Here is a 21,801-nt window from a genome sequence, read left to right as displayed (position 1 = left end):
AGACGAAACTCGATATTTTCCCTATTCTCAACTTTGGTGACTTTCAAGGAACTTAAAAATTCCAAGACAAGGGAGGGGTATGTCAATTCCTTTGTTTCAAACAATTTCTCCAACCCCATGGCTTTGAAAAAGGCTTTTGTTTGTTCAAGAACACCCAATTTTTCCAAGGCATCTTTACATATGAATTTGGTGGATTGAATAGATTTCATAGCAAACTTGACAAAGGTATTTCTATGGGTGTCGGAAATAAAAGTTACCTCCGGATAATGCAAAAGTTGATTAATTACCGGAGTAGAGGATGTTGATGGTCCCATAGAAGGTTGTTGTTGTTGTTGCACTTCCAAGTTTGGTGTTGCCACCACCATAGCCAAAGCTTTCTTTGTTTGAAGAGCCTTTTGCCTTTGTGAGAGTGCCTTAGCCTTTGGTGCCTTTGTTGCCTTTGTTGCACCCTTAGTCCTTGCCATTGATGAGCTTAACCAAGAAAAGAATGAAAAATCTTCAATTTGTAGTATGCCCAAATCGATTTGAAGGTGAAAGGCTTTGCCTTTATGAAAACAAAAATCGACTCAAAGGTTGAAGATTTTGTTCTTGGTTTTGATTTTTGTTGAAGAAGGAGTGATTAAATTATTGTGGGAAGGATGGTTTGATTTGTTTTTGTTGAATGTTGTTGAGGGTTTTTGTTTTTATGATGGAGAGGATGAGGGTTTTGATGTTGTGGGTAGTGTTTATGAATGAATGAATGAATGAATGAAGGTGGGAGGGGTTATAAAGAGGCCGAAATTTTCAAAACTGCAGGGGCAATCCGTGCGGATTAGGCTCAATCCGTGCGGATTCTGCTTCTTCAATCTTTGCAAAAGCTCGCCTAAAGACAGGCGGATTTGGTACAATCCGCTCGGATTTGCTGAACACGGGACGGGCGGATTTCTTCAAAGACGGACGGATTTCATCCGAGAGATTTTTGCTTGTTTTCTTCAACAAAAGACGGGCGTCTTTTTTACAAGACGACCGGATTCTTCAAGACGGGCGGATTTTTTGGAATCCGCTCGGATTCTTTGACAGTCAAGAAAATTCCAAAATTCAGCTCAGTTCAAGACGGGCGTCTTTTCTGCAGGACGCTCGGATTGCATAAGACGGGCGGATTTCTCTAGAATCCGCTCGGATTCTTCCTGTGTACACGGATTCAGTTCCATCCGTGCACAACGCATTCCCTTTTTCATTCCTCCATTCTTTCTTTCAAGGCTTGTGTTCTTCATTGTGGGGGCATTACTAAGGCATGGATAGCCTAGGCAATTGCCATCCCCACACTAAGGTAAAGCACTACACATCAATTGAAGTTGTTAGTCCCTCCCTCACTTCTCTCTTACATGACAATTATTTTGATCAAAGTAAATAAAAATCCAAAAATGACAAAAATGCAATACAAGAATTGAAATGTAAGTTAGGGAGTTAGAAATATTTACAAGTGGTGGTTTAGGGAGGACTCCACCAAACTCTCATTCTTGATGAGATGTCAAGGGGGCATGTTCAAGGTGTTGTTGATGTTGCTCAACACCTTGAAGAAGTAATCAAAAGTTTGTTCATTATTATGGTAGAGGTCCTCAATAGACCGTGGCCCTTGTTGTTGATCATGATCGATGGCATGCCCAATGTAGGGATTAAAAATCCCTTCAAACTCGTCGTCCCAAAGACCACAAACTTCATTGAGTTGATCATTGAAAATCTCTTGCTTAGATGGAGACAACTCTCCCAATTTCTTCTCTTGGCCAATGAGGCCATCCTCTTCTTCCTTGGTTGATTTTGATGAGCCTTGCAAGCTCTCCTTGTCACAATTCACTTGCTCTTTGAATGGAGCATCTTCAATTTTCTTCCTCCATTGGAGTTCCGATTTCTTCCTTTCATCTTTTCGGCTATAATGATCAATCATGAAACATGGCTCATGCAAACGAGGAGCTCTCATGGTCTTGTCAAGATTAAAAGTTATGCTTTCATCTCCCACTTCTAGAGTGAGCTCTCCATGTTTCACATCAATCACCGCACCCGCGGTGTGTAGGAAAGGTCTTCCTAGGATGATTGGAATGTTGGAATCTTCCTCCATATCAACAATGACAAAGTCCACCGGGATGAAAAACTTCCCACCCGCACGGGGACATCTTCCCATATCCCTAATGGTGTCTTCGTTGATCTATCGGCCATTTGGAGTGTGATGTTGGTGCATTTAAGCTCTCCCATTCCCAACCTTTTACTCACCGAGTACGGCATGACACTCACACTAGCCCCTAGATCACATAAGGCTTTGTTGATCGTCGTGTCGCCAATGGTACACGGTATTGAGAAGCTTCCCGGATCCTTCAACTTTGGAGGTGAACTCACTTGAAGTATTGCACTACTCACCTTAGTGAAGGCGATAGTCTCAAGTTTCCGGATCGACTTCTTCATTGTGAGGATATCTTTCATGTACTTTGCATAGGCCGGAACGTGGTTGATTAATTCCGTGAAAGGAATTGAGACTTCTAAATTCTTCACAATTTCCATGAACTTTCCAAGTTGATCATCAAATTTGGGTTTGGCTTGACGACTTGGAAAAGGAAGTCTAATCACAATGGGCTCCTTCTCTTTGGCCTTGTCTTCATTTTTCTTTGAACTTTCTTCTTTTGATGATTCTCCATCTTTGGAGTTTTGCACCATTTCTTCCTTTTCACTAGCTTCCACAACTTTATCCTCAACTTGCTTCTTCGGTGCTTCATACCTTATACCACTCCTCAAGTGAATGGCACTAACCGTTTCATGTCTAGGGGGATTACTTTGAGGTGGTAATTGCCCCTTTTGTCTTTGTGAGCTTGAAGATGTTAGTTGAGTCAATTGTGTTTCCAACATCTTGGTGTGAGCTAGAATGTTGTTGATGGTGGTTTCTTTTGCTTGGCTATCTTTTTGCATTTGGGTGAAAAATTCTTGTTGATTCTTTTGCATTTGGAGGACCTATTTTTGGACATCAAAGCCTTGGTCAATTTGGTGATTGTATGGATTTTGATTTTGGTAACCTTGGTTTTGATTGTAAAAGGGTCTTTGATTTTGGTTTCTCATGGGTGGTGGAGTGTATGTTGTTTGAGGGTTTTGAACATTTTGGCTTTTGTATGAGAGATTTGGATGGAACTTGGTGTTTTCATTGTAAAAATTTGAATAAGGGGTACCACTTTTGTAAGCTTGGAAAGCGTTAACTTGTTCGGTTGTTCCCCTACACTCACTTGGGTCATGACCCAAAGTTCCACAATTCTCACATATCCCACTTGGGATTGATGAGGATGCCGTCATGGCATTGACATGATGCTTTGATGATTTTGAGTTTTCCTCAAGTCTAGCCATAGCTTGTTCAAACTTCAAGTTGATTGTGTCAATGTGAGCACTAAGTTGAGCACCCAATTGAGTAACGGAGTCCACTTCATGCTTTCCTCCTCTAGTAGCCTTGCGAGGTCTACTATATTGTGATTTATGGACCGCCATTTCCTCAATCTTGTTCCATGTTTGATTGTCATCAACTTCGGTGAACATTCCGTTTGATCCCATATTGAGAATGTTCCTAGAATCTTCATATAAACCATTCCAAAATTGTTGCACCAAAAACCATTCGCTAAGTCCATGGTGAGGACATGAGCGACAAATTCCCTTGAACCGCTCCCAAGCTTCATACAAAGACTCTTCATCCCTTTGCTTAAAACCCGTAATTTGAGCTCTTAGCATGTTGGTCTTTTCCGGTGGGTAGAATTTTTTGTAGAAAGCTAGAGCCAACTTCTTCCAAGAATCTATTCCAAGGGTGGCCTTATCAAGGCCCTTCAACCATTGCTTTGCGGTGCCGATTAAGCAAAAAGGAAATAAGACCCATCTAATTTGGTCTTGAGTCACGCCCGTTTGAGAAATAGCATCACAATAATCGCAAAAGGTTTCCATATGAGAATGAGGGTCCTCACTAGGCATTCCCCCGAATTGGCTCCTCTCAACTAGTTGGATGAAGGCGGACTTGGCAATAAAATTTCCGGTGAGATGTTGCGGTGTAGGAGTACCATTTGGTAGATTCTCCTCGGTGGGTACGGAGTGTGACGAGAATTTTGGCATTGTAGGTGGATTTTGTGGGGTATTGTGTAATGGGTTTTCTTCTCCTTCTATTGCGAAAGGATTGACAAACTCACTAGTGGGTTGAACAACACTTCTCAAATTCCTCCTAACAAGTCTCCTATTGTTCGTCAAGGTTCTTTCGATTTCACGGTCAAAAGGTAACAAATCACTTTGTAACCTTCTAGACATGCAAAATATCAAACAACTTAAAAACAATTAGAACAAACCTTGAGGATTTTTACTTCCTCAAGGCGAAGAAAGACACAACTAATAACAAAAAGAAATCTAAATCAAACAAACACCGTCCCAAAGAACGGCGCCATTTTTGATCGGTCCGTTTCGTATTCACAAATAAATAGATGTGGTCGTTGGTCACGGTCGAATCAAAACACAATTTATAGCTTAACAAGCAACTCTACAATTAGTAAAGAGGCAAGTAAAGGTCGGATCCCAAGGGACGGAAGTTGAAATGAGATTTCTATTGTAACTAGTGGTGTCTAAGGGGTGTCACAAATTGGGTTGATGTAGAAGGCTACTAAACTAGAATAACAATGAAAATAAACAAGCAAGATGAATAAAAAGGGGTGTAAACAATTGATTAAAGGCACTAGGGTGTCATGGGATCATAGGGGAATCATGGGATATGATCATACAAACATGTTCTCAAATTATAAGCAAGCAATTATTGTTGTGATGGATTGAGTTGGGTTATATCTTACAATCCTAGGAAAGTTTGGGTCCCGGAGCCGAATCGATTAGATTGTACAACACCTACAAGTCGACTTAATCTTCCCTACTCAACAACATGCATGGTCTAATGAGACTCGAGTTGGGTTATGTCTTACAAGCCTCATTGAAAAGATAGGAGATGATAGTAAATGCAAGGATTCATAGGCTTAGCATTTCATCAAATATAACATGTGCATGAGTTGAGATCAAAACAAGCAAGCAAATAAGATATGAAAGCATATTAATTTAAGCATGAATCATTCCCCATGTTGGTTTCCCTAATCACCCATTAACCCTAGCTAAGAGACTACTCACTCATTATCATGTTGATCATGCTAGCAAGGTTGTCAATCATACCAACAATATGAAACATGATGAATAAATGAAAGTAATTAACAATGATTAAAAAGGGATTAAGAGATTATACCTACTAATGATTCCAATAGTAAAGCAAGAATAATAGAAGTACTTGAATGCTAGATTGAGAGGTTGTCAATCTCCCAATAATAACCCAAATAATCTTCAATTACCCAAAATAAAGGATGAACAAAAGAGAGATTAAAGAACTAAAACTTGGATTAAAACTTGATTAATACTTGATTACAATATTGAAGAGAGATTTGATTGATATTAACTACACTAATTATTGATAAGAAGAACATGCCCCTCTAATTAGACTAATGGGGTATTTATAGTGAAAATTAGGGAGGATGCATTAGGGTTAACTAAGGGCTAAACTAGTAATTACACTTTTTAAGTTGAGCAAGGAGAAGCCGGTATTTTTGGAGAGAAGGGCTTCTCTTTTCGTAGCTTGAAGAAGACAACCCGTGCTGTGAAGGAATCCGGGCGGATTAGGGTCGGGACGGCCGGATTTGGGCGATGGAATCCGAGCGGATTCTGGGGAATCCGAGCGGATTCTGGGGAATCCGGGCGGATTGCTGAGGGGGAATCCGTGCGGATTCCAGCTGGGACGCTCGGATTTGTGCAAGGGTAGGACGGGCGGATTGTTGACAATCCGCTCGGATTGTCAGTCAGCGTGGTAACTCCTTCTTTTCTTCCCTTTTCTTCATAAATTCCTTGGGGATTTCCTTGGGGACTCAAGGATCTTTTTTCAACATTGCTCTTCTACTATGATATGTACAAAGGTCTTCTAATCTTGTCCCTCCTTGATGCTTGGTCATTGAATTTGATCAATTTAGTCTTGATTTGCCATGAAAATGCAAGATTCTTACTCCTTTCCTACCAAGGGATCAAAATCTCAAAGAATATGCAAAACAAAGAACTAAAGATAAGAAATGACCCAAATAAGCACTAAAAAGCATGGAAACAAGGGTAATTCGGGGGCTAAATATGCGCCAATTATGGTCACATCAGACACCCTAAACAATCCCACGAAAACCCGACACAAGTAACCCATTCAGTTCCCTTACCACCTCATGCCACCTCACGACCACCAACGGCCACCACCCATGTGTCCTCTGACCTACGGTGATACCACCACCTCACACGACTCCCTGCAACAACCCATGACACACCATACACGACACATGACCCATATAAAAGACACAGCCCGCAACAACCACCCCCACGACAGCCACCATACAAACCACCACGACTAACCACCATGACACCACCATTAGAACCTCACTTAGCCGACTAACCAACCACCCAAATCCCATGCTCATACGACAACTACACAAGCGACACTACCCGTCTTAAGGCTCACGGCACTACCCCCTTTAGACGCTACAACCGCCATCTACGGTGGTCGACAAAGGCCACGATTGGTCCTACTGTGGTCAGTATGGTCAAGAGCAACTACTAAGGTCATTGGCACAGTTTACTATGGTCCATACAATGTGTTAATGATAACTTTAGTTAATTAAGACGATATACACATGAGTTACGACGATCTTACCTTTTATCGCTTTATTTGCTCTTTTCGTCTCTTAAAACTCCTTCTTCTAATTTTATGAATTATGTTTCAGGTATTAAGGTATATATAGTCTAGATTTTAGAGAGTATGTGAGGTCAATTAGGAAATTAAAAACTATTACCTTATTCTAATTTATATAGGAATTACCAATATAATTATTACCAATATTAGTCTTACCATAAGTAGGATTTCCACTTACTACCTTTATTAATTTTTTTTTTTAGGTGAAATGTGAGTATATTAATATATCAAAAATCAATCATACATACACGACCAAAGTTCGAATCTCAACTAAGACAATTCTAGCATACAAATCCAACGCTTGCCTGCCAATCAATGGCACTATTGCTCCCTATGTTACCCATTTTGCTACGTACTCTCTTCTGAATAAGCTGCTTCAACTGCTGTGCTACCATGTCAGGTCTCTGAACACACAACTGATGTCTTGCACTGTTTCTTTGAAACCAAATGACATACCAAAAGGCTACTTGGACACACGCAAAGGCCTTCCATTGCATTCTGTTCTTGTTTGCAGATAGAATTAATGCATTATGATCAGGCATTGGCTTACCTATCCATTCTGCAATTCTATCCTTCACCTTACTCGTGAACCTGCATTCTGAGAATAAATGATTACTAGTCTCAGGCTGTTCCCCACATAAGATACAGTCCTCATCAGGGCACAAACCAATAGCATGTAGCTTGGTTTTCAGGTTTAGTCCATCTTGCATAATCATCCAAGCAACCATAGAGTGTTTTGGGATGTTCCAATTGTTCCAAACAAGAGTAGACCAGGTAGTTTTGGGGTACTGACCCAACAACCATTCATAACCATTACTGATAGAGTATCCCTTGTTCGAAGAGATCCATATATTATCATGATAGCCATTCTTAAACTTTTCCTTCACCTTGCAGATGCTCTTCCAGGTCCAGGGAGTGTCATTGCCAGGAGTATAGTCATGCCAGTCAACTCCTTTTAAATACACACTAGCCACCCATCTGATCCAAAGCCTATCAGGCTTTATATACAACCAGTTCACTAATTTGCCCACTGATGCAACATTCCACATCTCTGCTCGTTTAATACCCAAACCTCCTTCTCCCTTTGGCAGAGTTACTCTATCCCATCCAATCAAAGGAACCCTGTGGTATTCAGATGAACTGCTCCATAGAAAATTCCTGCATATAGACTCTACTCTTTTGATCACACTCTTTGGGATAATGAACATGGCAGCCCAATAATTGTACAGGGTGTTAAGGACTGAGTTTATTAAAACCACTCTTCCTGCATAAGATAGCTTCTTTGCTCCCAGGCTCCTTATTTTTGTCACCATTTTTTCTATCAGGCATTGACAATCCTTCTTACTCATTTTCCCTGGCTGTATGGGCACTCCCAGATATTTAAAAGGCATTGTGCCTTCCTGGAAACCAGACACAGCAAGGATATCCTGCTTTAACTCCCCCTGCATCCCATTAAAAAATATTTCTGACTTACTATTGTTCATACTCAGACCTGATGCCTTAGAGAATGAGCTGAAAGCTTTCAAGAGTAAGAGGATTGAAGGAGCATCCCCTTTACTGAACATCAACAGGTCATCTGCAAACATTAGATGGGTGAGCTTGAGTCCCTTACATAAAGGATGATAATGGAAAGCCCATCTTGCTGTAGCAAACTTAATTAGTCTTGTCAAGTATTCCATACAAATTGTAAAGATGAGAGGAGACACTGGATCACCTTGGCGCAAACCCCTCATACCTTTATTAATTTTATTATTACTATTATACTATTATTATTAAGATTACTATTGTTATAATTATTAATATTACCTTTTCTAATATTAATTCCTTAATTATTTATTATTAAATCGCGATACAAAATCCCGTATCACATACATATAACTCGGCCATCTTGCTCATACTACACGGTCACATGGCCCAATGGCCCTATCATTAGTTAGGTCCAATTCCCGACTTGCTTACTTATACTTTTATTATTTAATTAGACATCTTACTTGAAATTAGTATTGGAAATGTTATTAATTAACTATGTGAATTACATTAGTAATTCTTATTAAGTTACTTATTAAATTACGGGTATTACAGTCTTCCCCTGTTAAAATGAACTTCATCCTCGAAGTTCGGCCCACAGCATTATAACAACATATATCTTTACAGCGGAGCACCACTCTAATTTAAAGCAATGATCGTCTTACTTATCATCCACCATTATCACATTACTTAATTCACCAAAAAATACTATAACAACAACCTAGAAATTTTCCTGGTGTTACACCTTCTATGAATGGTGGGATGGTGTTGTTCTGGATGGGATTTAGTGGCACTCCTAGGAAGTATATCCCCGGGATTTGAGTATGTGGTTGACCACTAGGTTAGAGTAGGGATTGAAGTATATCGGTGCCAATTCAATTTCTAAAAGATTGATGATCTGAAATCCTCCTAACTTGTTTACTGGATCTGACACGACTTGATTGCTGGACATTTTCTCGATTACTTATTTGATAGGTGACGAATTCATCGTCACTATCCGACCATCTAAAGGGATTTTGATCTTTTGATGAAGCGTGGATGTCATAGCTTTGAAAGCGTGAATCCATGGCCTTCCTAGAAGTTTGTTAAAAGACGCCTCGATGTCCACTATCTGGAAATTGACCTTTCTTTCGATTGGTCTAATGACGAGAACTATCACTTTGCGTCGCGTCCCATCGTATGCGTGACCACCTTGATTAGTTGGGGTCCAATCCGACTCTTTCATGCCTAGCTTGTAAGCTGTTTTCAGTGGTATGATGTTGACTGCGGAGCCATCATCCATTAGTGTGACACCTCTATTTATGAGTACTACACTTGTATTTTATGCTAAAACTCTGCTGTAATACTGGGAAAGACCATATAAGAATTTATTTTGACTGGAAGGGTATGATAAGGCTCATGAATTGCGGTTTATTTCATGTCATTGAAGTTATTAGGAATTAAGCGTGTTAATAACTTAGATGATAGAGTGGAGTAATCAAATAGACGACAGGGAAAGAATATCATGTTTAATAATTGTTAATATATATTGGTTGGTGATCTAATTGCTATCTGAAGTTACGGAGACATAACTTTTATTTTAAGGGGGTCGGAATGTCACAACGCGATTTTGAGACATATGTTTCTATCCTAAAGTTGGTTTGGTAGCGAATAACATTTTGTTTGCTTGAACTTGCTAAGGGTGTACATTGAACTTCGGGGACGAAGTTCCTTTGAAGAAGGGAAGACTGTAATACGGGTAATAGCCCGTATTTTTAATATATTTAATAAATTAGTTATAAACTTTATTAAAATTCTTACTCGGTATTAGATTTAGATAATATAATAAGACAGAATATGCTAGGAAGTTTGGTAATATTATATATTTATATATTGAATGAATTGCCTAATGATTGTAATATTAATAATGATATACTATATATGTGTTATAATACTAATAATATTAGTAATAATAACCAACTTGAGAGAACACCTAAACCTAAACTACCTATTATCCCCGTCATTATTCAAAGAAAGGAAAGATACAGTGCGAGAACTTAAGAGAGCGAGATGCGACGGGACGAACCGATTATACGACAGCTTAGATAATCAAACTTCATTGATTTTCTTGTCTCGTTCCCTTTACTTAACCCTGGGAGGATCCGAATGTGTAGAAGAGTGTTATTATTTGGCTTGTGCGCTCAAGATTGCTAAAAAGTAGGGATCCCCTACTCAATTTTGTGTTTAATTGATAATTTTGTTATTGGAAGTGGGGAATTCGCATGGTTATTATTTTAGGCTGTTGTGATTAGTATTGCTATTGTTATTGACATGGGAAAGAGATAAGCAATATTGGCCTTTAAGCTCCGTAAATAATATAAGAGTAATTGCCATTAAGTTGGTCAATGTATGCCATTAAATTGGTTCAAGTATGCCATTAAGTTGGTCCGAGTATGCCATTAAGTTGGTCCAAGTATGCCATTAAGTTGGTCTGTGTATGCCACGAAATTAGTCCGTGATTGCCAATAAATTGTGTAGATACCCATATCCGTCGATATTGGAATTTAAAGAAATCCCGCCAAACACCCGATGATGATAGGACGACATGTACTCTTAGTTGGCATTTGTCATTATTTGGGCTCGTTTTACGATGTAGAATGGGCGTTGTTAATGAAGTATTATATTAATTTAAATGATATTAAAATTAATGTTTTTTAAAATGAATTCACCTTATTTGTTTTAATTTGAATTTATTTTGTTAAGTTTATTTTATTGAAAATAGAATAGATATTTGATTTGAAAAATCATTCTTAAGTTACTTGATTTGAAAAATCAATTTACATTGTTTTATTAATCGTATTTGAAAAAATCGATTTTTACGACGATTTTATACATGATTTTAAGCTTGATTTTAACTCGGGTTTGGGCACGATTTTCGATGCAAATCCGACCAAAACTTTGAGCCATATCCCGACCTTTACCAAGACGCAAGTTCAGGCCCCACACTCGCCAATTCACGGCCAAAACAGCCCCCCAAAACAGCCCAACTCCTTCCCAACCCATGTTCAACATAGTCCGTTTGTTTTGCTCCGAACTTGGTCCAAACCCGCAACCCATCACCACCAACCCATACTCCAAACTACCCACCATGCCCAGGTCCAAATCCACCACGAAACCCCTCAACAAAACACGTGTCTAACCCATCCAAAACAGGCCCCAAACAACACGACGCAAACGGCCCCTTGTTTTCGTTCAGCTCAAACCCGAGTCCAAAACCCGCTCCAAACACCACTTAAACCCGTGCCCAGTAACCCTAAATCATATCCTAGTATCCTACCCATATTACCCTAGCTTAACCACCAAGAAAACCCCTCATACAAACTCAAAAACCCCTTGAAATAGCTGCTGGACAGCAGCTATGCGCAGAGCAGCCCGTCTGCCTCTCCCCTCTTCAACCCTATTTTAACTCCTTATAAATACTTCCCCCTCTGCCATACATTTATGCCTCTAAGCTCTCCACATATCTTACTGCCATTAACAAGCCTCAACCTCCATAAACGAACCCTAGTTGCCTCTCAAAACCCTCGACAAAACCGACATACAAAACTGAGAATCAGTTTGTGTGTCCTCCTTTCAACTCTTCGTTCAACCATCAAAACTCCATTACAACTTAAGTTTCTTGCTCCTAATTAACCATATAACATCAATATATACCTTAGATAAAGACTCACGAGCCAAATTGACATTGAGAGCACATGAATCCCCTCGAAAAACATAGTGTCATACACTCTGTTTTCCCGGCTTTTCCTGTCTGTCCAGTTATGTTTGTGCTCGTTTTTCGTGACCAATACCTCAGAACGAGCTTGTTTTGTTTTAAAGATATCTGTTCTACTCTTTTTGTAGTTTTCAAAACATCTCTGAAATCTAATCTTCATCGAGAAACGAGTGAGGAATTGCAGTTTGAAAGTTGATGTCCAGGTTTACCAAAAAACGTGTTGTTGCTTTGTTGCTTCGTCGACGACGGCCTCTCGAGATAAAATATAAGATTGATTACGACCCAAGATGGTGTCAATGATACATGTAGGTTGAGGGTGCATAAAAATCTCTCATTTCTCCCTTTTAATTCCGTCTTTTAATTATGTTTATTACATCGTATTATTATCGTATAAATTGTTAATTATGAAATAATTAGTATAGATACGAGTATGAGTTAAAGTGCAATTTGAATACCCGCGTTGACTTGAGTTGGGGAAAGAAAACCGCTAGATTGGTCGGTCGTTTCCCTTTCCCATTTACATATCCTCGTATTCAGATTCGGACATAACTAAAAACCAACTAATTTGTTTTAATAAACGATGTTTATTGTATCTTGTTGTTGTTGAATGAAGGAGAACGGGATTAGTAGTATGGATGTGCCGATCGATGGCCTTTGTATGTTGGATTTGTCTTCTGTTAGGATAAGAATTATTCTATGTTTATTGCATGACGAATTTAACATGTTTGATTGATTTAATTGATTTTATCTTGTTTAAATTAGTTTGATTTGAGCATGATAATTGAATTTATGAACTACACTTGTCCTAATTTGTTAAAGTTTATGTCTTTGATTATTAAAGCATGTTAATATGATTATCTTATCATGTTTTATTTAATTAATTCACATGTTTGTTAATCTATCTTATGCTAAACAGTAAGAATATCTCTTTCCTTCCTCTCGTTGTTTGTTTCTTGCTAGAATAGCTAAATGAACTTCATATGCTAAAACAACTTGACAAAGTTAGTTTAGTTGCATTTAAATCGACATAGAATGAAATTCACATGCTAGGGTTTAAAACAATGATTGCATACTCGCATGAGATACGTATTCAAAATAGCCATCGTTTTATTTAGTAGAGACCGTTATAGTTACGGGTGGGGTTGGGTGTTAATTAATGAAATAAAATAAACTTACCAACACATAATCTCACAAGAACTTAAAATCTCTACAATTTGGTTTCTAAATTCCATTTAAAAATTAAGTGGCGACTCTTTCAAAATCAAAAGTGTTTAATATGAAATAATAAACATAAAGTGGATGTAAATTCCCTTGTCTACAATTTGGCGACTCCGCTGGGGACACTGAAACTTGAAAAGTAAAACAATGGCTATTAGGAATATCTATCACATACAATTTTTTTATGTTAATCATACATAAACCCCTTGAGACTTTAGGATTCGGACCATCCTCCTCGAGAGCTTTCTTTTAAGCTCGAGATAAGGGGATGACGTCCACTGTGTCTGATTTAAACATCAAAGGTGCTTCCATGCGATTATCAAGTGCCATACCTACCATATATCAACGTGCGTATGGAGGGAGACCACTCCTTTAATCTCGTGGGATCACTGGCACGGACCTTCTTTTAGAAGACCGACCGAGACTTAGAAGAGTCTAGGCTCATGCATAGCATCCATAATATGTGAATGACTAAGTGCTACTTGTCTTCCCAAGTCTATTTTCAAAATCAAGTCCTTTTTCAAAACCCATCCTTGGATCAATGTTTTCGAAACAAACGGTTTGCCCACTTCTTATTTTCGAAATTTCTGGACCTAGTTAGGTCCAAATCTTTAAAACTCTTTTCAATCCCGAACTTTTGAACCTACCTCTTTTGAAAAAAGAATCATTTCCAAGTTGAAGTGCTGCCGAATTAGGATTAGAATTTTTACCAAATCAAGTCTTTTATAAAACGGCATGCTGCCCATTTTAAAAGCTTATTTCGATTAAATCCGTTCCAATTTCAAAATCCAATAAACCATAATCCAAATCTAACCCAAATCTAGAATAGAGTTTGAGTCAGTTGGGTCAAGTCCAGTCTAGTTGCTCTAGTTTAAGCCATGTTTGGTTTTATCTAGGGTTCAAGTGAACCAAGCTTGTCTAGGCTAGAACACAACCCTAGTGGGTTACCTAAGTCACCTCTTAGGTCCAAGTCAAGTTGGTCGACCACTTGGTTAATGTCTAAGCCACAAAAACACCCCATCTAAGACACTATGGGGCGTCCCCCCTTCTAAACCAATGAGCCATGTCTGGTTTCGATCACGTTTTAGTCACACCAAGTCTATGTCAAGTCTATGCTAAGTCTGTATCAAGTCTATGTCTAGTCCAGTCTAAGTCCAAGACTAAGTCAGTTGAGTCAGGTTTTAGTCCTAGTTAGGTCTAGAGCCCCTCTCCTACACCTTGACCTTGCACAAGTGAGTTACTTAGCTCATTTCCCAGGTCTAAGTCTGTCTTTGAGTCAGGTCTGAGTCAAAGGTCGAGTCTGTGAGTCGAGTCCTTTTTGTGCAGGGGTTTGATTCACATTTTTTATTAGTCCGGGGTTTATTTGTAAAAAGGCCGCCCCAGACCAGAAAAATGTCAACGGAAGCACTATTGGCTAAGATGAACGACACTTTGGAGCTGCTTACAGCTCGCTTGGCTGCAGTTGAGACGAAGGTAGGTGGGGAGACTCCTGTAACTTCCACCCCGGAAATGTCTGAGCTTGAAAGGCGATTCAAGCTTGTGGAAGACCAACTGAAGCTCTCTCATGGGGAGAGCATCCACTACGATAATGCTAGGGATTATGCCCCAATCCAGGAGGAGCTCCCTATGAACTTCGTGCTCATAGATATCCCTAAATTCAAGGGAACTGAAAATCCTCTGCAGCACATTAGGTCCTATAAAGAGCACCTTGCTCTGAAGAGTGTGCCTGCGAGCATGCTAACGGTTATCTTTGCCCAATCCTTGGAGGAACATCCAAGGGCATGGTTTTACAACCTAGATCTAAATAATTACCCCACACTCGATGATCTAACTACTGAGTTCTGTAGGCATTATACTGACAATGTCGAAATCCAGACAACAATGAGGACTCTCGAGGTTATGACCCAGAGAGAGAAGGAATGCTTTACTGATTTTCTGGCTCGTTGGCGCGCTGAAAGCGTGAAATTGACCAAGAAACCCGAAGAGGTCGATATGGTCGATAAGTTTGTAAAAAATTTGCAACCAGCTTACCGTAATGAGCTAAAATATAAAAACTTTAGCACATTCAAAGACTTGACTCGACTTGGGAGGAAAATCAAAGATGATCTCCGTAAGGCGGAGTTTTCTAAACCCAAGGGAAACCCTGGGGCTTTCTCCTCTAAATCGAAAGCGACTACTAGTGCTAATCATGTTCAAGCTATTAATTTCCTAGGAGGAACTTCCAAGAAACCACAACGCTCTACTCCAAGAGTGTTTACTGACATTGGGTGTACGTATATGTATGCCCTTGAAAGACTCAAGGCCCAAGGGAAGATAAACCCAATCGGCCCAACTTCTGAACCACCCTTGGAACAACGACCCAAGTGGTACAGGCCGGAGGCATACTGTGCCTACCACCAAAGGAACGGGCACGATACAGAAAAATGTTCCCGCCTCAAGCATGAAATCCAAGATATGATTGAGAATGGAACAATCCCAATACCCACTGTGAAGCCTAATAACGTCACTAATCAATTTGGAGATCACTCAAATGCGGTGTTCGTCGAAGACAGCATCGATGTGTCCCACCTAATTCGTCCTATATGCCGCCTAAATGGTTTCCTTGTGGGGAAACACTTCATCGATTGCTCAAAATATTTCCCAAGCATATAGAACGAAGTTCGATTTGGGGATTTTGCCATCGACTGTACCCCTTACATTCTCAGAAGTGCCAACGAAATCAATGGCATCTGGAATGATGATGAGGATGATGTGTACCTTGAGAAGGGCGCAGCAATCCCCTATACTCGGGATGAAGTCCAAAAGCTAAGGAAAGAGGCTCTCGAGTCCAATCACTTGACACGAGCTGGCCGCCTATTTCGAGTGGAAAAGGCCACCAATGCTCCAACTGCACAAGCTAAGGAACCTACTGTAGTCGAAGCCCTTAGTGAGGGGATAACCCAAGAGGTCCCTCTCATTAAGCGGCTACAAAAGACTAAGGCCGATGATTCTATCTGGGAGCTCATTTTGAGTTCATTCGAACATCGACAAGCCCTATTAAAAGCACTAATGAGCATGAACGTGTCTCCAGATATTGCTCCAAATGACGTGGTGGCCCATGTTGTTCAAAATCAACCATGACTTGTCAATGCGGTAACCTTTTCTGATGAGGATCTACCCTCTATAGGGCCCAAACACGGCCTAGCCATGTACATTGTTGTGACATATCTTCAAAAGCATGTCCCTATGACCCTTCTCGATGACGGGTCAACTATTAATGTTCTACCACTACGGACAGCACACGTTTTGGGCCTTGACAAAAAGGACCTCACTCCAACCACTCAAACGGTTCGAGCCTTTGATGGGACGATTCGCAGGGTAACCGGGATTATCGGCCTAGTAGTTCAAACTGAACTCATTAAAAGGAAGGTTAGTTGTCAGGTCATTGATGTGGCCTCATCCTTCAACTTATTACTGGGAAGGCCTTGGATCCATGGAGCGAAAGCTGTATCCTCCACTTTGCATAGAAAAATCAAAATCCCTCTCAAAAGGGAACCTGTCACCATCGATGCTACCCCAATCGTAGTAACTGGGGGGATCTGGCCTCAGAAGTAACACTCGATACCTCAACTGATGCTTGCGGGTTTGAGGTTATAAACGTTATCGACTCTTGTCCTGAATAAGGAAACATGGACTTGTATACTGGAAGTCACGTCTGTGAAACCATTCTCCAGACTGGGAAGTACTTTGGTTTCTCTTTGTACCCACGAAAGGAGGATACCTTGGCACTAAAGGGCGTGATCCCTAAAGGAACGACGTTCGGGTTGGGATACTAGCCCACTGAACAAGATCTCGAAAAGAAAAGAAGGACAGTTACAGACCGATAACCTTATCCACTAATAATGAATTGATACATCGTGAAAGACGGAGAAGAAGAACGTTGTCTTGACTTTCCCGAACCTTTTTTTGACGAAAAGAGTAAGAAGTTGGTCCCTGGAATTGAAATATTCAATGATTGTCACTACATTCTGGAGGATGTGCTATCCGTGACACCCAAAAAGACCGGATCTACCTCAGTTAAAGACGGGAATGCCTTACGTCTTCTTTTTGGGGAAGAGAGAGAAATGGAAAAACCAAACGAAGAGTTGGTTAGTATGATCCTGTGGAGCGATAAGTCCGATCCCTCTACCCTCATCACTGATGTAGCTCCTAAAGGGACTATATCTGGATGGAGGAAAACTATCAAATGGAGTGACAACAGAGGTGTGCTCTTCAAGCTGACCACAGGAGAAGGAGAGATGCTTAATCCAGATGATGATTCTGAGTCTGAGTATGAGTCTGATAATTGTCTTAGGGCTGAGTCTAAAGAATCGAGTGTTGAAAACACCCCTTCCCCAGTCTTTCCTTTTTATTTACCTCCCGCTAGCTCTGGTATTCCGCGGCATGTCCCGAATGCCACCCCCATTCCGCCATTGACCCCTGATCAGTTGGCCCAAATGTTAGCGCATTTCGAGCAGTTTGCTTACGACTCGTCTACTTTATATTGCAATCCCATTTACGAAAATGTTGGTTTTAATGATGACTTTGAGAATGAGGCCGGGAAGGGACAGGCCGAAGAAGAGGAAGAGGAGATAGTACCGCCTTCGCAATTGGTTAAGGGGTTGGAGGAATACGACCAAACAAAACTCTGTTATTGAAGATACTGAAACCATCAACGTAGAAACCACCTTAGAACCCAGAGAACTCAAAATAGGTACCACTCTAGATCCTACAGAAAAACAAGGGTTCATAGATTTGTTGAATGACTTCTAATATGTCTTTGCATGGTCTTACAGAGACATGCCAGGAATTGATAGGGAAATTGCAGAACACAAAATGCCAATCAAGCCAGGGTTTAAACTAATCAAACAAAAATTACGTAGAATGCGTACTAAGTGGTCTTTGAAAGTCAAAGAATAAATCGATAAACAACTCAAGGCCGAGGTTATTAAAGTATCCGAGTATTTAGATTGGGTAGCCAATGTAGTACCATTACTTAAGAAGAATAGGAAAGTCCGTGTGTGTGTGGACTTCCGGAATTTGAATAAAGCCAGTCCGAAAGATGACTTTCGATTACCTCAAATCGATATCTTGGTTGACAATACCGTGAATCATGCCCTACTATCTTTCATGGATGGGTATGCCGGATACAATCAGATAAAGACGGCCGAGGAAGATATGCACAAAACCGTGTTTATCACGCAATGGGGAACCTATTGTTACACGGTAATGCCGTTTGGGTTGATAAATGCAGGGGCAACGTACCAAAGAACCGCGATAACGTTATTGTACGATATGATGCGTAAGGAAGTTGAGGTATATGTTGATGACATGTTTGTGAAATCAAAGGAACGTGACGGTCATCCAAAGGTCTTATGAAAATTCCTTGAAAGATTAAGGAAATATAACATGAGGTTGAACCCTCAAAAATGCGCCTTCGGGGTTACTTCCGGGAAGCTCCTGGGTCACGTTGTCAGCCACCGTGGTATTGAGATTGATCCTTTGAAAATCAAGGCCATTATGGAAATGCCTCATCCCAAAACTGAGAAAGAAATTCGAGGTTTCCTGGGTCGAATCCAATATATAAGCCGTTTTGTCTCGAAGTTGACAATGATATGCGAACCGATCTTTAAGAAATTGAAAGTCGGAGAACACGAGATGTGGGATGACGACTGTCAAGCCGCATTTGACGAGATCAAAGAAGTTCTGTCTGCTCCACATGTGCTTAGTCCACTCATAGCCGGATTGCCACTATCCTTGTATCTAACAGTAACAGATACCGAGATGGGAGCAATGTTTGCCCAAACTGTGGAAAAAGAAGAAAGGGCAATTTACTACATCAGTAAAAAGTTCTTAGAATATGAAGCTAAGTACACCACGTTAGAAAAAACAAGCCTAGCCCTCGTCTGGCCAAAAAAGAAGCTGAGACACTATATGCCATGTTATAGTGTCAGTATATACTCCAGAATGGATCCAATCAAATACCTGTTTGAAAAACCAGTATTAAATGGCAGAATGTCGAGATAGACTCTCATGTTAGCTGAATTCGATCTTAAGTACGTACCCTTGAAAGCAGTGAAAGGATGGGCTATCGCCGACTTCCTCGCTGACAATCCAATAGAGGAAGACAGTGTTACGGACATGTGGTCTTTCCCAGATAAAAACGTGGTTCATGTCGAAGACGAAGTATGGGATCTTTATTTCGATGGAGCATCGAGTAGCATGGGATATGGGGTCGGAATCCTCCTCATTTCCCCAAAGAGAGAACATGTACCTGTATCCATCAAGTTAGATTTCCTCGCCACCAACAATGCTGCTGAGTACGAAGCATGCCTACTGGGTTTGCGCAGTGCTATCACTCTATATATAAAGAGGGTACTCGTACATGGTGACTCATCTTTAGTCATTAACCAAGTAACAGGGTCGTGGAAAATCAAAAGTAATAGTCTGTCACCTTACCAGGCTAAGATAGAGGAATTGGAAAAGTATTTCGAGGAAATACACTATGTCCATTTACCCGGAGAAGAGAATCAATTCGCCGACGCTCTGTCTAAGTTGGCAGCCTTGGTTAAAATCCCAGATCATATAGACAGCATGCCACTATGTGTCAAACGAAGATCGACACCATCATACATAAATGAGATCAATGGCACAGAGGAAGATGATATCGAACCTTAGTACACATCAATCTTGAATTCAAAAACACAGTAGAATACCCTGAGAACCTCGATGCTCGGGGAAAGCGAGCATTACAGATGCTCTCGACCCGGTTAAATCGAGGCTAATGGAGGGCAACTATACAAAAAGACCGCGCAAGGTGTCTTATTGCGATGTATTGGCCAAAAGACAGCCGACAAAGTCATGGAAGAGGTTCATGACGGGGAATATGGACCCCACATGAATGCTCACATGTTGACTCGTAAGGAAATATAACATGAGGTTGAACCCTCAAAAATGCGCCTTCGGGGTTACTTCCGGGAAGTTCCTGGGTCACGTTGTCAGCCACCGTGGTATTGAGATTGATCCTTTGAAAATCAAGGCCATTATGGAAATGCCTCATCCCAAAACTGAGAAAGAAATTCGAGGTTTCCTGGGTCGAATCCAATATATAAGCCGTTTTGTCTCGAAGTTGACAATGATATGCGAACCGATCTTTAAGAAATTGAAAGTCGGAGAACACGAGATGTGGGATGACGACTGTCAAGCCGCATTTGACGAGATCAAAGAAGTTCTGTCTGCTCCACATGTGCTTAGTCCACTCATAGCCGGATTGCCACTATCCTTGTATCTAACAGTAACAGATACCGAGATGGGAGCAATGTTTGCCCAAACTGTGGAAAAAGAAGAAAGGGCAATTTACTACATCAGTAAAAAGTTCTTAGAATATGAAGCTAAGTACACCACGTTAGAAAAAACAAGCCTAGCCCTCGTCTGGGCAAAAAAGAAGCTGAGACACTATATGCCATGTTATAGTGTCAGTATATACTCCAGAATGGATCCAATCAAATACCTGTTTGAAAAACCAGTATTAAATGGCAGAATGTCGAGATAGACTCTCATGTTAGCTGAATTCGATCTTAAGTACGTACCCTTGAAAGCAGTGAAAGGATGGGCTATCGCCGACTTCCTCGCTGACAATCCAATAGAGGAAGACAGTGTTACGGACATGTGGTCTTTCCCAGATAAAAACGTGGTTCATGTCGAAGACGAAGTATGGGATCTTTATTTCGATGGAGCATCGAGTAGCATGGGATATGGGGTCGGAATCCTCCTCATTTCCCCAAAGAGAGAACATGTACCTGTATCCATCATGTTAGATTTCCTCGCCACCAACAATGCTGCTGAGTACGAAGCATGCCTACTGGGTTTGCGCAGTGCTATCACTCTAAATATAAAGAGGGTACTCGTACATGGTGACTCATCTTTAGTCATTAACCAAGTAACAGGGTCGTGGAAAATCAAAAGTAATAGTCTGGCACCTTACCAGGCTAAGATAGAGGAATTGGAAAAGTATTTCGAGGAAATACACTATGTCCATTTACCCGGAGAAGAGAATCAATTCGCCGACGCTCTGTCTAAGTTGGCAGCCTTGGTTAAAATCCCAGATCATATAGACAGCATGCCACTATGTGTCAAACGAAGATCGACACCATCATACATAAATGAGATCAATGGCACAGAGGAAGATGATATCGAACCTTAGTACACATCAATCTTGAAATTCAAAAACACAGTAGAATACCCTGAGAACCTCGATGCTCGGGGAAAGCGAGCATTACAGATGCTCTCGACCCAGTTCGTCGAGGCTAATGGAGGGCAACTATACAAAAAGACCGCGCAAGGTGTCTTATTGCGATGTATTGGCCAAAAGACAGCCGACAAAGTCATGGAAGAGGTTCATGACGGGGAATATGGACCCCACATGAATGCTCACATGTTGACTCGTAAGGAAATATAACATGAGGTTGAACCCTCAAAAATGCGCCTTCGG

General features: G+C 40.6%; 2 protein-coding genes and 1 non-coding gene across 3 annotated transcripts; all 3 read left to right on the top strand.

Moving 5' to 3' along the window:
* Window positions 1-3,628: 3,628 nt before the first annotated feature.
* LOC141654312 (small nucleolar RNA R71) lies at window positions 3,629-3,735 on the top strand. The gene has a single exon (XR_012547873.1). It is a non-coding gene; the product is annotated as a small nucleolar RNA R71 (small nucleolar RNA).
* Window positions 3,736-19,343: 15,608 nt separating this feature from the next.
* LOC141651719 (uncharacterized) lies at window positions 19,344-19,988 on the top strand. Its single transcript, XM_074459420.1, has one exon. It carries the CDS (start codon window positions 19,344-19,346, stop codon window positions 19,986-19,988), a length of 645 nt encoding a protein of 214 aa, XP_074315521.1.
* Window positions 19,989-20,868: 880 nt separating this feature from the next.
* On the top strand, window positions 20,869-21,513 carry LOC141651718 (uncharacterized). Its single transcript, XM_074459419.1, has one exon. It carries the CDS (start codon window positions 20,869-20,871, stop codon window positions 21,511-21,513), a length of 645 nt encoding a protein of 214 aa, XP_074315520.1.
* Window positions 21,514-21,801: the final 288 nt, after the last annotated feature.

Source organism: Silene latifolia, chromosome 4, assembly GCF_048544455.1.
Source record: "Silene latifolia isolate original U9 population chromosome 4, ASM4854445v1, whole genome shotgun sequence".
Lineage (NCBI taxonomy): Eukaryota > Viridiplantae > Streptophyta > Magnoliopsida > Caryophyllales > Caryophyllaceae > Silene > Silene latifolia.
This window is presented reverse-complemented; position numbering and strand designations above follow the sequence as displayed.